The sequence below is a fragment of the Callorhinchus milii genome, unplaced genomic scaffold (assembly GCF_018977255.1).
Source record: "Callorhinchus milii isolate IMCB2004 unplaced genomic scaffold, IMCB_Cmil_1.0 Scaffold10, whole genome shotgun sequence".
Classification (NCBI taxonomy): Eukaryota; Metazoa; Chordata; class Chondrichthyes; order Chimaeriformes; family Callorhinchidae; genus Callorhinchus; species Callorhinchus milii.
Window position 1 is genome coordinate 15,049,673 of NW_024704751.1, and position 16,758 is coordinate 15,066,430.

The window sequence follows — 16,758 nt, forward strand, 5'->3', positions numbered from 1 at the left end:
TTTTGAGGGATGGGGGGGGGGGGGAAAGAACCAGAGTTCTCTGTTACAATCCAGGTACTTTGTTATGTGTACGATAAACACCTCATTAGAAACTGGCACCCTCACTTGCTGTAAGGAAGCACAAAATCAAAACATTTTGCCACAATGATATTTTAGAACCTTTGCAAAATTGCATTTCAGCCTTGAAAACCTTTGATATCGTTCCATTATCACTGGAGTTCGAATGTACAATTGTTGCCCACAGGTAACCTACTCGAAATGTCCTGTACATCACGTGGCGCTCTGTACACAGTGTTCCCTACCCCACCACAAGATGCCTTCCTCCAAAGGAGCAAGCTTATCTAACATTAAGTCAAGACAAACACAGCAAGAGAACAGAATGTACAACTGCTCGTTTGCAGTTTAATCTTCGTACCGTAAATGTATGATGTGATACATTCGTGCTACAAGAGTAATGCAAATCTCGGCTTGAAGAATTGAGGTGGGCTAATGAAGGAGACGACTGCTTCCAGATTAGATCTGGGTGCTGTATAAAACTTTGAAACCATCATTAATTTGAGGGAAATAAATCTTGCTTCTACCTTGTAACAAACGTGTCCTTTTTTTTAAAACATCCAAATTCAAAGAATTCCAAGCCCCAGACAAAAATATCCTCACTTATCTTGCACCCAGCTACCGAAATCCTTGAGCCCACATGTGGAAAGTAGCATTTTCAGAAATACATCATGAATTACGCTTATCAAATCCTAATCCAAAAGTGCGAGGAAGAGGCGAGAAAAGAGGAGAATAAAGAGATTCCTAAACGTTAAAAAAAAAGGATGCTGCTTCTTTGCGGTTTGCTCTTTGCAAGAAACACACCGAGCAATTGGCATTTTAGCAGAGTTTGTAAGAGGAACGTAGCCCTTGCCATTCTGAGAACGTTTGGTAGCCAGCGTGAAGTGTTTGTACCACATTTAATTAAGACTGTGCACACGTGCACGACTGGTCGAGCCAACCTCCCACAATTACCTTGTCGCCGAGCCTAATTTTTGTCAGGAATGATTACATACACTCTTGGGTCCTTACCATTGTGATCATCGGAAGGGAGGATAAATTGGAAACTTTTTAAGAAAAAAACAAGTCACTCAACGCAACATACCCACAGATAATTGAAATCAAGGCTGAAGTCTCACCTGCCAGAGTTGCAGCAGCAGCAAGGCCTGCAGTGTAGGGATCTGTACCTGGAGGGGCAGCACTAATTATATATGGGTTTGGAACAAATGTTGCTGGAGCGAGGCCTGCTGAAAACATACCTGTTGGGAGATATGAAAGCAGTCAGAAGCTTACAAATACCGTTATAAGCAGCCAGACTGATAGCTAAAGCAGGAGTAGAATAGACAGAGGAAATAAATGCATTTAAAACACTAAAACAAAGGTCTATTGGCCGGGACACTGCTGTGCGCAATTAGCTGCCGGGTTTCATCCATAAAATACACTTCACAATACATTCTGTGAAGCGCTTTGAGACATCTCAATGACAAAAGGCGCAAAATCAAATGCAAAGATTATTATCTTGCCTCCACCAAGTACACAAAGTGCTTGCATTAAAATCTGTGGGCTCTTGCTCTAGTGTGCCACACTAGAGTACTGTGTTATCCTATTTGCCATTTGACTGTATATAACTGACTGTCTCTTATTTTGTGGACGAAACGCGGCAGCCAATTGCGCAAGGTAGTGTCCCACAAACCAGAAGTGACCAATGATATCTATCTCTACAAACTGTTCCCCGAAAGGACTTACCGATATGAGGCTGCTGGGCAGCTGCGAGAGCGTATTGCTGCTGTTGAGCTGCTGTCAGCTGTTGAACCGTCAGTGCATTCTGCCTCTGGAACAGCTGTACAGAAACAAAAAAAAGCCATAAATGACACTAAAATACTCATTTGTGTAAATTTGCAAGGGCGAGCTTCACATCAGCCCTGGTAGTCAATGCACTAGGTAAAGCACGGTTTCTTCAACTCCCGATAGAATAGCTTCAGTTGCAGTCAGCCAGCACATCCTCATGAGATGTCACTTCCCAAGAAGAGGCAACGGAGAGCAAACTTGCAATGTTTCCTCATCCATCTCCCATCACACTGGACCACATCACTGCTGTCACAGAGGGCAAATCAACTCTCCCTCAAACAAAGTGGAAGCAACCCAACAATCCCTTCCAAAACTGCCTGGATGGCAAAATATACGTGGGTGGGAGGGGGGAATAACTAGTACAAAGACTCTATGACATCTGTGGTAACCTGGACGAACGTCTGCCTGCAAACCAACAGTGGTTGCAGAGGATGAGGAGAAAATAATTCCAAAAGTAACTTGACCTGCTCTTGCTGGGTGGGGGGTGGGGGGGGGGGAAAGAGACATTACGTTGTACAGTTGATAATCTAAAATCGAACATAAGAATTCAGGAGGGAGAAGGTTTTGACTTTTTTTTAAAAATAAGTACTATTTACAAATTAAGGTGAGGGGCAGTTAAGATAACGTGCACTCAATCTGTCGCGAAAAAGATGCACAACAAGATTCATTAAAAACAGGCTGGTGACTGGGGAGGTTATTCTCCTTCATTTGCTAGTTGGGATTGTGTTAAAATACTGTACGGTTGTACTTTTTTTGCAGGCAGACTGACCTGCTGTTGAGAGCTATAGTCGAAGAGGCTGACAGCAGCCGCTGCCGAATCCATTTGCACTTGGCTGCTGGTGTAGTCGAACTGTAGCGAGTCGAGTCCAACCGGTTCCATCGAATCCAGGGGAACGTTCTGGGACTCCACGTTATTGAAGTCTTCGGTTGGCTTGGAACTGTTGCTGTTGGCCATTGGCCCCAAGCCCTCCGAGCTATTCTGGTTGGGTCCAAGGAGATCGACCACTTCGTTTGGAGAGGTCTGGCAACTGCCTGGGGTGCGGCTGCACGAAGCAAAAAAAGAAAAAAAAAACGGGACACTTAGCAAGGTTGAACGTGCATCCAAAACACTCGCACCTGATCATCAGTAATATTAATCAAGAAAAAACATTAAAAAATCTGGTACCAAACTACTGCTCTGGACCAAGGTTTCTTACAGTTCAGAGTTGTGTTTTGGCAGTAAAGTGGTAGTGTTGGACCAACTGTTTTAGCAACATTTACATCCACTACTGGCATCGTTGACCCATGACATCATGCGGCAAGCATTCGTCTGAAAAAGCTTTTAACCGTCACGCATGTGTAGGGCTGTGGAGCACGAGTAACATTCCTGTTAAGACAAGGCAGGAGCGTTGCAGCCTTTTACGATGACGTACCTGAAATCCTTATCAGCGTCAATGCCATTCTGCACGACCATCCCATTTGTCTTGTCAATTCCATCGTCCTCCACTTCTTTCAGATCTCCCATTTTATCCCCATCAAAGGAAGACTTGCCTTTCTTGTCTCCCTTTTCATTGTGCACCTCGGCATCCCCAGAACCCTAACCAGAAAGAGGGAGCAATCGCAGGTTTAGCAGCTCAATCAAAATAAGGCGCTCGTGTTCGTTAGCAAATTACACTGGGAGTCAGTATGAACCATGCGGATTAAAGCCTGTACACAAAAGCAGTGACAGATGATATCCCTCAGAAATGCAAAAGGACCCCACTAAATGGAGCCAAACTATGTTCTCTTGTTCATGCCTTCATCACCTCCAGGCTCGACTATGCAAACGCCCTGCTTGTCGGCCTTCCCAATTCCTCCCTCCACAGGCTGCAGATAATCCAGAACTCTGCAGCCCGTGTCCTCTCCCGCACCAAACGCTGTGACCCCACCTCCACCACTCTCGCCTGACTCCACTGGCTCCCTATCCTTCAGAGGATCCAGTTCAAGATCCTGGTCCTCACATACAAAACCCTTTATGGCCTCACCCCACCCTACCTCTGCGACTCCTAACCCCCTATCAACCTGCCTGTTCCCTCTGCTCAGCCGGCTCTGGCTGCTCCACGTCCCTCGCCCCACCTTTGGCGGGAGAGCTTTCAGCCACTCTGCCTGCAACCTCTGGAATTCCATCCCCCAGTCACTCCGCCTCATGCCCTACTTAGCCTCCTTCAAGGCCTGCCTCAAGACCCCCCTCTTCGACCATGCCATTGACCACCCCCCTTCCCCTCCCCTCCCTTACCCACTCAATCCAAGCTCGGGTCTGAAATGCTGTATTCTGTCCAGCGCCTTGGGACGTCCTCCCGACGTGAAAGACGCTATACAAATTAATCTTGTTGTTGTTATTTCACAAGTACAATTAAGCCTCCTGACGTTACCCATATTAAACACAAATCGGGCAAAGCGGGCAGCCTTAACAGGTCCATAATTATAAACAAAAGCCAAGTTAATTCAAGGCAGTTGGCATAAAACAGTGACATATAGAAAATTAACACCAAAAGACATTCTTAGAGACGTCAAGCAGGGATGCTGAAGTTTTAATAAAGCGTTTAGAAACGTACGGTAGCTCTGTTGTAACACGGTCTTTTGTTATAAAGAGACCGATTTGTAACACAGCTTTAAAAAGCTGACTCGTCAGAATGCCACTGAAGTCACTGCTTGCTGCACGCAAGAAGCGCTGTCAAGCGCTCCGAGATGCCGTCCGGCATGAAGTGCGCTGTACAAATGCAAGTTGTTGATGTCACTTACCACGTGACACAATGTCAGCAACAAGTCTGTGCATAGCATTTGGAAGTGACATCGGCAGTGACCAAACAACTCGGGAGTTGGCCATTTTGTTGCATGTACAACGTAGAGTCATCCAACCCCAAGAAGTACTACTGGCGAACTAATAGATATGGAGTAACCAGAAAGTGGTGCAATTTTCTGATCACTTGCGCAAATGTTTTCAATGGATGTCCCCGACGTCTGGAAATACTTACAAATGGCCCTTTCCTCAGGCAGGAGTCAAGTTTTTCCCCAGGCGACGAGCTCAGCACATACTCCACCATGCTGACACCCAGCCCGCCACTTTCAGACCGTGGAGACAGCACGGAGTTGACCTCGTTGCTCCCGTGGAAACCTTGACCGGGACGTCTCTGCACCATGATTGGCTGCGACACCGAATGATCTGAAGGGACAGTGAATTGATAATAATAATCCTTGCATTTGATATCACGCCTTATCATGTCTTCGAGACGTCTCAAAGAGCTTCACAGAATATACCGCATAGTGGATTGACTGTGCATTTTGTGGGCAAAAACACAGCAGCCAACTGCCTACAGCAGTGTCCCACAAACAGTGACGTGGATTTAGTAACCAATTTATTATTATTTTTTTCAAACGAGTTATTATCCAGGGAAAACAATCCATCATTTAACTAACAATCAGGTTCCTATTTACTGCTAAGTAAACAGAGGTGTGTGGAGTAAGGAAACATGCTCAATGACTCGCCCTGCCTGGGAACGAGACCCAGGTCTCTATGGTTGTCTAACCATAAAGAGGGAATGTAATTTACTGAGGTGCTGAAAGATTACTTAAAGGCGCTTTAAAACAGCGCTTCACAGCATCAAGTAGCCTAATTATTATCCATCAAGACTGAGATAGATAAGATTTCTTATTGCAAAAGGGATTAAGGGATATGGGGATAGGGCAGGGTCAGGTTATTAGCTGGAGTTAGATTAGAAGATCAGCCATGATTGAATGGCGGGGTAGGCTCGAAGGGCTGAATGGCCTACTCCTACATGTTATGTTATCGACTGTGACTATAGAAATAGTTAATAAATAATTCAAGAATTTTGTTCCTCTTACCTGAGGCTCCCCAAGCACTGTCCCTCCACTGGTCCCCCAGAAATATCCCTTTAGGTCCATCCTTGTTTGTATCATCAGATTCCCAGAATTTCTTACCGGGCAGAAGCTGCTGTGTATGGAACAGAGTAAACAGTTTTAGACTTTACAGTAATAATCCTTGCATTTCATATAGTGCCTTATCACGTCTTCTATCAAGCCTCAAATTGCTTCACAAAATATACTGTAAAGAGAATTAACTGTATATTTTGTGGGCGAAACGCATCCGCCAATTGTACACAGCAGTGTCCCACAAACAGTCGTGGTTTGAATGACCAACTTAATATTATTAATTTTCTTTGAAGGAATTATTATCCCTGGACAGCAATCCACCAATTGACTAACAACCAAGTTCCTATTTGCTTCTTGGTAAACAGAGGCGTATTTGGAACTAAATAGTCATGGCCAAAGTATTCCTTCTAAACATCCACTCCAATAATAAGTACAATATGTGGGATAATCCAACTTGGGAGGAGCAGAGAAGCATCTTAAAAAATAAAATTCATTTAATATCAGGCTTGCGTAAGTTGTAAGGAATTTAACAACTTTTTTTTTAAAAAAAGGAGACATTACGCGAAAGCAAAATACGCATTTTCAGGGACCTCTGCATACCAGTTAGCACTGACACACACATACACAGTTTGGCTCAGATCAGTTGAGTACAGAATTGAAATTCTCATCGCTGAACACCTGTTCTCAGTGAGGGCAAGTGTGTCATCATAGCCAGACATGTGACGCTTCCAGGCAACTACTCACTTCTGCCGCAAACATTTAAAAACAAAAGCTACTAGTTAAAAGAAGAGTCTTTACCAGCTTAAAAGTTTGTGTTAACAGCGATTGCTCCAAAACATATACTTTACAAGGCGTACATCATAAGATTCAGCTGCACACGATGCATTGGCCCATTTGATCTTATTCCATTCAGAAACCCCCCTCCCCCTCGTTCCATTACGGCAACAGCTTCTTAAATGAATTCAGTGTCCCTCCAGGATTACCCATTCTAGTTAAGCTCTTCGAGACACTGCCCAGGGTGAAGGGCGCTACATAAATGCAAGTTATTGCTGTTGTTGCAGTCATTAATTACCTTCTGTGTAAAGGAAACTTCCTGGGCCAACGTGTGGGAAGGAGACACAAAGAGAAAAGGGGAGTCACCAAACTACCTGACCAATCCACTGAATTGCATTTGGGGGTGGGAAAGAATGACATCTGTCATTCTCCTCCACAATAACACTCGCACAATAGCATTCCGAGTCTAAAGTACTGAAAGCTTCCTCTGAACTCTCATTTTCTCCCGGGCTGAGTGAAAAGAAAATCCAGCAGCGTTCCTGTTATAACATGACGACTGTGGTTCCAGTTTCACAACCAGAGGTTCTGTGTCATTATGACGTCCCCGATTACACGACAGGAACCATCACCGTGCATGCAGGAAGCTTTCCCGCAACAAACAAATTAAAATGGCCGCCCTTTGATGCATCGGGTCACAATGTAGGTGGGGACCTGATGAGCCGGACGTTGGTCATTTTCTAAGCGCACATGAAGCCAGCTGTGGAAACCCGTATAGGCAAACCTGGGCTTAACCAAGGAAAAGCTACGATGGGGGTGTAAATTTACTTTGCATGGGAAAAATTATTGGTTCCAACCTGGATGACTTTTAACCCGTCAGTTGTATCATTGACTCACCTCTCCCATACTCCTTCCTTCTAAGGCCAGTGCTTGAAAGTCATGGTTCAGCTCATCCATTGACCGCACCTAACAAACAAGAAATTTTATAAGGAATTTTTAAACCTCAAATATAAACATTGTACATATGCAGAACAAAAGTACAGACACGGAACCCCTTTCGCTAAGAGCATGAAAATACAGGCAATTTATGACACTCGACCAGAACACAGGAGGTATAAAAAAAGGTTGTTTTTTTTGCACTCGTACTTTTGACTTCATCAGTTGGGAAATAAACCCACCCCGACAGCACGCCCACTCCCCCTCCGCCTCCCCACCCCTGGGAAACGAGTGAACAGGATGCAGCACAAAGCGATCGACCACAAGAGTTAAAAAGGCCAGGTGCTACATCATAGAGCTCTAAAATGACCAAAGGCGCTTGACAAGATTGGCATTTTATTTTTGGCATTTCCACATTAAACCATTGACAGAGAGAGAGAGAACTCTTAAGAGTTTTATAGCCCCTTATCACATGGAACCATTCCAAAGCGCTTTAATGTATATAACTTTCAAGCGTGACTTTCCGTGGGCAAACACGGCAGCCATTTTGCACCCACTCGTACCACAAAAAGCTTCAAAAATGTACAGCTCACAGCCTCCCTACTGTATTTAAATTCCCAACAACCAGTCAATGCTTGGCTGAATAAAACTAGGCAAATAGGAATAGGAGTATTGTAACTCGAGGAAAGACAAAAAAATTCACTTAACAATAAGAGTCAGCCATTAAGGAAAATGAACAACCTTAGGCAGCAAGAAAGGAGGAGTAAGTGAATGCATTGGAAAATAAATGTACACCCAGGGAACAAGTAATATTAATAGAAAATGTCTTCATTACTGGATTAAGATTTAGATTGAAGAGATAGCTTTCATATTGAAGCACCTGATAATAAACATCCTAAGTACAGATCTGGACTGCTCACATCTTTTTGTGCCTTTTAATAGTTTTGTTAATTTCCCCCCCAGCCCTTGTCTGAGACTTCCAACTCCCAACTTCTTTTTCTAACATGTTGACATCATATACATGCAATTCTCCTTTGGGCCGGTCAAATCTGTTTTTGCTAAACTATAGGTTTGAATGAGGGCCTTTCAAGTGTCAAATACAGATTACAAAGTACATTGGTCAGCAAGTCACTTGTCTATAATTAGCAGGGCTACAATTTTGTCACACTGATATTATGAATTAGTTATGATTAAAAAAGCAGATGTGCCTTGTGCTACCTAAACTACCTTAGCTTTGCGGTATTTTACACCGGTCTGCAATTACAAGCACTTTGCCAAGCATGGAAGAAGGCTGCTTTTTTTAAAAATATGAACATCTTTAGCTGGAGAAAACAATCTCAAGAGTGGAAATGGTTAGCTAGTGATGAATAAATCCAACCAAATAGCTGGTTGCAGTGTGTACCTACTAAGTGCTTGAACAAGTTTATTGTAGAGAACCTCAGCACGTTCGCGCGGGCGCACACACACACACACACACACACTACTGCTCCAATAAGCAACTCGAGATCAGGTTATATAGTGAACTTTTGATTGAGCTAAATGCTTGAGATAAATATTTACTCGGCTACTTAAGTTCCGAGCCTGCGTGTTGTGCAAGTACCAAGTACCAAGAATCTTGGTTTCTACACACAAGAAATTTCATCCCAAACTTAAGTGAGAATTCTTCCCTCTATCCAAGTTTTGAACCAACATTAAAAGCACCAAACTGGGCTGTGGTCTAACCACCAACAGAGGTAAAACAAGTTGTCCTTGAACACTGGATCAACAAGGGAGCCAGACAAGCTACATCAGGTATGTTCCAATCCCAGCCTCCTCCCAAGACAAGTGAAATATTCCAGTAACTTACTTTTGCTCTCTAGTATAGGAGGGGTGAGACTTCGCCACCGTCAAACACTCCGGGACGCTACCCCGCGTGAAAGTCGCTGTATAAATGTAAGTTGTTGCAGTAGTAGGAGCCTGTGTACTCACACTCTCCCCATTTCATATTCACTTCTCTTTCCGAGTACCATTCCTTCTCCCACACCTACTGCCTTGTGGGCAGCATTTATTTCGCTTAAATCCTGGTCGGCTAGGAGTCAAGACCTGACAACTTCAGGAAAGAAAGACTGCCCTCCCGGCCAACTCTAACCCGTAACTTTTTTTAAAAAAAAAACTGAAGTCACAGGGTACATGACTCTCATACCAAAGTTAAAACCCTATAATTAGAGAACCCAATAGCTATGCAGGAGGGGCTCAAACTGATTTGATACAATATTGTGACCATAAAATTAACCCAAACACACCCATTTTCTTCAAAAACAGAACAGTTCTGGTGGAAGTACTTCCCCTTTTCAAAACATTTTTATATCCTACTCTTGACTCTTAAGGGTTTTTCCTGCCGTCGACAAATACAAACCAACGAAGGCCTCAAATTCACCATAAAACCTGGGCAAGAGCATCAAATCTTCACAGTCCACAAAATATACAGTTAATTCACTTAACAGTATATTCTGTGAAGTGCTTTGAGACTCCAGGCGCTATATCAAATGAAAGGATTGTTATTTTTTATTATTATATGTCAGCCAGGAGAAGAAAGACAACTGAAAATGACTGGCCAAGAACACGTGAGTACAATTCCTCCACACCATAGGGCACATTCGAAGAGATACACTTTTAGATAGCTTTTGAAGATCGAGGGAGTGAAATAAAGGGAGTGCCACAGGATGGAATTATAGTGGCTAAAGGCTCAGCTACTGTAGATGGATTTAAAGTTTACATTTACTGGCTGTCTAAATTATTTGCGGCAAGTTGATTTACAATATAAACCCGAGGAAAAGAGGCATGCCGAGATTACAAACATAGAATTTCTCTCTTCTCCCCCCGACCCAATCGTATTGTGGCCAAAGAGATCACATGTATACCATTACCTCTCTTTAGGACATAATGCAAGAGAAATTACTCTTGCCACATGTTCTGTTTTATCTTAAAAGTTGGTGGTGAAAGAGAAAAGAAGTTTGAAGAAAAGAAAAAGGCCATTTAACACAATCCTACTTAGGGTGAGAGAGAGAGACGAAGAGACGAGACCAAAAGAGGCAGAGTAGGGACACATTGCAAGATAAATCTGCAATGGTCTCATGTTCTTTTGATAAAACCACACCAATGACATCTCAGGGTACAAAGGAGTGAGAGCTGGCGAAAGGAAAGGTTAATTAAAAGGCGTTCAAAAATAATTCAACTAATGTCCTACTAACACTCAAGCTGTTCCACCATCGCTCACTTAGTTGAGGGCATCATTAGAGCAGGCCTTGGGATATTGCATTCCATGAGTCCAGGCGTAATTGATAATTCAATTGTCAAAATTAATGAGCTAATTGCTCTCAACTCACAACAGAAATACTTTCTGTAACAGTTTGGAGTTAAGTTTGTACTCAAACGGATTTCCAGTGCTTCTGCCTCAAAGTATACTGCATTTACTTGGGGAGGTTAAAAAAAGGCCGCTTGGGTGTTTTGCTCACCAATATTTGCTGCAGTGTCCACTGTATTGTGATTGCAAAACAGCAGATAATAGGTATTTCAAACACTGTTAAAAGAAACCGACAAATGCGCATAGCACAGGAATAGTATTTGGGGGAAGTCTTCAAGCTTTTTCTTTACCTGCAAGCAGACAGTTAGCAATGGCAGACACACTAACAATAACAGATCGCAAATTACATTGTTGGAAGAACAATAATAGTTCTTGCATTTGACACATGTACATCTCAAAAGCACTCGAGTTTTCTACGAAGCACAGTGACTGTACATTTGCAGGTGAATGAGAATTCATTAGGAATAGGAGAATTCACTCAAGAAAGGGTTTATTCAGTTCCTCTGTATACAATTGTAGAATTACTGTGTCAACATCATCTGATGGGAGCTCACAGCCTGCAAGTGGTTTTCACAGACTCAGAAAAACAGAAGTGTAATTTTTTTTTAAAAAAACCCCACTCTTTCCAAAGACATCCACTCGTTCTCCTGAACAGTTCGCAATTTGCTCTTACCTAACTTGCTATCTATCGGCTGTGGTAAGTCTGTAATGTGTTCAATGCAAAAATATTCTAGCATCACTTTCTTGTGTTCTAACTCCACTCTGTACACAAGCTCACAGAGGCTTCTGTATCACATTTACGCAGCCTGAGGCTCGTTCCCTTCAATCTTTCTTGTATTTCAGGTGTAGACGGCAAACCTCGCCGTAGAACATTGCACAACTCCCATTCTACAGTGAAAAACCCAATTACTCTTATGACGTCACAGTAACTATTCTCGTGTCACACAACAGGTTCCTCATGACTTCACGAAGCATCTCAACTGCTTTCACAGCATCTTAAAGGCACAGCCCTCCTAGATTTAGTGATCAGTGGTACAGTCCGCGACTGTGATTCACAAACATAACTACTTTCTTGTTTAGAAAAGCTTCCCCCATTTTCTGATGAAAGGAGAATTACCAGTAATGGACAGTGCTGTATTTAATACAGTAAAGATTAAATGACTACTGCTTTGGGCCGTTTTACAAACCAGGAAAGCCACTAAATAAAGTAGCATCCAACACACACAATTTGAGCTGCAGGACTCAGCTTGCGACAGATGTTATAGACGGGCTTCAAAAGTATAATACCTCTAATTCCCAAGACACTGGCATTTGATGCTGTTCACCTCAAGCATCATTTCACAGGTCTGATGGTACAACTTCTGCGCTTACAGAAAACATCCCACCTGTGCAGGAATGTGTGCAGAACACACTCCAGTAAATGCCAGAGAAAGACAACACTTGAGAATCACTGGGTGCCCTTTTGAAGAGTTAATGTGGAGACGTGGAACTAGAAACACTACGGGTGCTGTCACTTTAAGTATTCATTACATCAGATCTGCAGCATTATGGGGCATCTGCAATGCAGTCCAGTTACTGAATACTGAACAAACTTATAAACATTTCATAGTACATTTTTAACCATCATTGCTAGACTATCAAGGAATTGCTGTCATTCCTGCTCCAATATAAATGCAATGGTTTTACAGGATTAAGTACTTCAATTTGACTGGCTGGTCTGGTGAACATGGCACAGTAGTTAATAGGTCAGCTAGTTTCTCAGCAGCTTACACAATGATTAGCAAGAATAAATTCCAGCTACATCCATTGATTTGCAGCAAAACTCTGTGATTACCTCTCACTGACAAAGGGGTATAATCTTAGGGTCACTTAGGGTTCTCGATTGCCAAAAGCCACACCATACAGCCATTAACCTGTCAGGACTGGGAGGAAGATGCTTCTACCTTTGGAGCCATAGGCCAGCACTTCCAGGAAAGGAAAAAGGGGAACACTGGCAAAAGAAACACTATTTTTTTTCTCTAAAGCTATAATGCAGCAGATATTGATGACCATAATTTACTTGGGAGTGAAACCAACTATCTGCTGGAACCAAATTTTGCCAATGATATTTGTGACATCCTGTGAATAACCAGCAGAAGCCCTCTGCCAATGGGGACAAAATCGGTTCAAGTGAAACAGGCATGTGGATACTCTGGTCCAAGTCTAAGAGGCAAGAGAAGAATAAAATTAACATCAGACATTCACAAAATAGAAGTATTATAAGGCAGCTGCCGTTTATACTCTCACGTGCAGTAAACGGAACTGTTTACGTACATATTTTTTTGCCCACAAATATACAGTCAATTCACTTTACAGTATATTCTGTGAAGAGCTTTGAGACATCTCGAGGAAGTGAAAAGCACAATATCAAATACAAGGATTATTATTACCTATTTTTAACTAGAAACCCAGAAAATCAATGCATGTTAAATCTATGATTTACATACATGATAGTCTAAAAGTCTAAAAACAGTTAACCTCAAGCAATAAAAAGCTTTTCCTCCTGCCCCAGCCCACCCCCACTTATATTACGTAAATTTAATTATTTCCTTGTGTTTTTCCACATTTATATCAACTCATCATTTCAGAATACATGATGCAAGATTTGCACCGTTTGCAGAAGAGCCTGAATGCCATCGGTCTGAGAAGAAGACACCATCTGGCACTATCAAATACAATCAGGAAGCTCAATGGAAACATGACAAAATAGCATCTACAGGCAGCAGAGTTGATAGGCACGCAAAGCAATGGCACTGCAGGTTTTGAAAAATCAAAATGTATGGCTTTACTTCGCTGCTTCAGTATTTACCATGTCTTGTGTTCACTTACTGTACCTAACAGACAGCAGCACAAACCTGATTTGAAAGCTAAAGAGAAAAAATCATCATGAGGACCTGATCAAAGTATCATTTTTTTAATACCTGGTCTAACGCTCTTGACAGATTTGGAAATGATTCTGTTTTGATTAAGAAAGCTTTTGCTTCATCTAGAAGTGGGACAGCTAGCTACAGTATTAGTTTTCAGAAAGATTCCAACAACCAGGATTAGACACTGTGAACAGCCTCCAAACTGTGGCACAAAGGAGTTGTGCTGTAAAGCAAACCCTTCTCTTGCGAGTTGTCAATGATTCAAACCAAACCAATGTTACACTTGGCTTAAGCAGGATCTTCTAACTCACCAAACTTTATACTGAGTAACTACTCACCCAAGGCCCATCCCTTATTTGTTGGATCTACTATGACTAAAGTATTAATTGTAACATTTTTTAAATATATTTTGCTTGCCCTCTATATTATGGTTTAGACCATCCATAGGCCCGTCGTAAATGTTCAAAGCTTCCAACTCCATTTTGTTTTCACTTTTGAAGCTTTGGTTCTTTCTGTAATCTGGTTCTAATGGCGACCAAACCTTCAGGGCAAAGTTCAAAGCTTGCAAGGTGATAAAAGAAGAAATCGCTCTTAGAACGGTCTCTTTATGCAAATTAATTTATAAAAAGAGAACACACTGGACAAATGCTGACGTTTTAAAATATTACCAATTTTTCCCTTCCTAATGTCAGACTTTCTCCTGGGGGAACTGTCTGCCCACCCCACTTCCTATAAACGCCCGCAAAATGCAGTCACTGCAATTTACAGTATATTTTGTGACGCGCTTTGAAACATCTTGAAGATGTGAAAAGGCACTATACCAAATGCAAGGATTATTATTATTATTCCTCACTAATTCTCTGACAGGGGTCACCGGACAACAATTAAAGGTGAATTTTCCCACCAAGCTCAGCCAACTCTCGCCCTGGCAAACAACTAGGTGCAGAGAAAAGTTATCATTTTGCTCCACCATCCAGTTCTGGTGCAGCTCACGAGTGTGTAAACTGGCACCAACTCTGCTCCTGGAACTTTCAAAACAAACAAAGCCTCGATTAGACTTTTTAAACATATCTGCAAACTGAAGCCAAACTATTTTTGCTCGTCTCAAACAGCAAAGGATAATATGTACAGATCAGAGAGATCTTGGATCACGTGTAACTCCTTTCCAAGGTTGAGGCTATTCAGTCTCGACCTGAAAGGAGTCAAACTCCAAGGTTGCAAGCACGGTGCAATTTTTTGTAAAAGTTAAAATCAAAGACACAAAATAGTCTCAACACATCTCTCGATTTAACTGAACATGGAAAATAATCAGAAGTAAAAAATTATGCCACCCTTCCTTTCGCCCAACTGCAACCAGCTTGCTGACTTGACACAAAGGATTTGTCAATAACGGTTATAAAATGTTTCAAAGTTCACCGAGACGCCCAGAATCAGATAATCAAGTACATACTACAACTTACAATTACTTAGACATCATTAAATCATTATTTTATGACTTATTCTTCCTTGTGCCTTTCTGGGGTGTCTCTCGGTGTCACCGAGCATCTTGAGCTTTCCCAGCCTCCATTCCTCTCCCCTTCTGTCAGCAGAATAATGCTTTCAAAATTAGTAATAATCATTCTCTGCCACTGGTAAGTCAATGAAGCACCATTTATCACAGAGCCCTCTTAATGCTTGTATAGTAAAGTTACTACTGAGGCTATAATTCTGCTTGTTAGGGGCAAGTGTCAGGGCATCCTTTCTCAGGGCATCCGAGCACCAACAAACGCGAAATGTTGACTGCGTCCCTGGCATTTCCTTCCACTATCTGTCGACACATCACTAACTTCTGCTCTGCTCTCGAGTTGGCAGCTATCCAGGGTAAAGAGCAAGCAAGGGCAGTCTGCACGTCTACGCAAACCACACCTTGTTAGACTTGGCCTTCACCTCAGAAGCATCACACCTTGGCAGAGCAGCGACAGGAAGAACAATTATTTTACACGGTTGCCTTTTTCTTTCACACAGAATAAATTATTGCGCGGCGGGTCACTTCGGCTTTTATTTTTTGAGGGTTTTTAAACCGACGGATCTCTTAGACATGTACCCCATGTAAAAACAAAATCTCCAGCATTGCATTCGCAAGTTTAACATAATTATAGTTTATAACACTGCTGTGCGTGCAATTGGCTGCCGCGTTTCGCCCCAAAATATACAATCTGTTCACTTTACAATATATTCTGTGAAGCTCCCAACGACATGATGTGGTGCCATATCAAATGCAAGGATTATTATTATTATTATTATTAATTGGTACACAGTGTGGGAGTGTTCAAATCCAGTAAAGAATAACCGAGAGAATAAATTTCCCCAATTGTTCAGAGAAAATTCTACCACTTCAACTTCAGAACCTAGGTTGCGGAAGCAGGCATTTATATTAAACTGGTAGAAGTGGATATTGAGAAGCTTCTCCATCCCAGTTTTATCTACAAAGAGGAACCCATTTGAATTTCAGCTAAGATCGTTTATTGCAGCAAATACAGGCACCTAACACCAACATCTTATAATAATAATAATCCTTGCATTTGATATAGCACTTTTTTACGTCTTCTCAACTTCTCAAAGCGCTTCACAGAATACACTGTAAAGTGAACTGACCGTATATTTGTGGGCGAAATCTTATTAACACTGTACAAATATTTCTTTGCAAAAAAAGCCAACAAAAGTTCTGGTGACAAATTACAAGTGTAAAAGACTTGATTTACGGCAATGGGAGTAGTGCATTTCGATTTTCTTTTCTTAACGGACATAGTTGGAGAAATAAACTGAGGAAAAATATGATTTCATTGCGTTGATTGGAATCACAATATTTAAGAGTGAATAAAAACTGTCAGAACATAAAAATGCTGGAGATAAATCAAAAGATTAAAGTCGCATTTAAGAAATCATTCCTCAGCTGCTTCACCCAAAATTAAAGACCGCAAACCGTCAGTGTCATCCTGACACAAAATCTTTCCATCACGTCCAGATGTAGTA

The 16,758-nt window shown here is 42.0% G+C and overlaps 1 protein-coding gene and 1 non-coding gene across 9 annotated transcripts in view; both read right to left on the reverse strand.

Annotated features, from left to right (window-relative positions):
• The window catches only part of pum1 (pumilio RNA-binding family member 1), a 41,517-nt gene that overhangs the window by 14,415 nt on the left and 10,344 nt on the right, over nucleotides 1-16,758 (reverse strand). For 5 of the 8 annotated variants that reach the window (XM_042338392.1, XM_042338397.1, XM_042338394.1 and 2 more), the window contains exons 3-9: nucleotides 7,459-7,527; nucleotides 5,743-5,851; nucleotides 4,875-5,062; nucleotides 3,294-3,457; nucleotides 2,651-2,924; nucleotides 1,780-1,873; nucleotides 1,173-1,292 (exon numbers count right to left, since the gene is read on the reverse strand). In XM_042338392.1, the coding sequence (XP_042194326.1) occupies nucleotides 1,173-1,292; nucleotides 1,780-1,873; nucleotides 2,651-2,924; nucleotides 3,294-3,457; nucleotides 4,875-5,062; nucleotides 5,743-5,851; nucleotides 7,459-7,527 (1,018 nt within the window). The remainder of the gene's footprint in view (nucleotides 1-1,172; nucleotides 1,293-1,779; nucleotides 1,874-2,650; nucleotides 2,925-3,293; nucleotides 3,458-4,874; nucleotides 5,063-5,742; nucleotides 5,852-7,458; nucleotides 7,528-16,758) is intronic. The other 3 variants (XM_042338398.1, XM_042338395.1, XM_042338393.1) reach the window with 1 other exon arrangement.
• Nucleotides 6,419-6,506, reverse strand: LOC121849806. Its single transcript, XR_006085365.1, has one exon. It is a non-coding gene; the product is annotated as a small nucleolar RNA SNORD103/SNORD85 (small nucleolar RNA).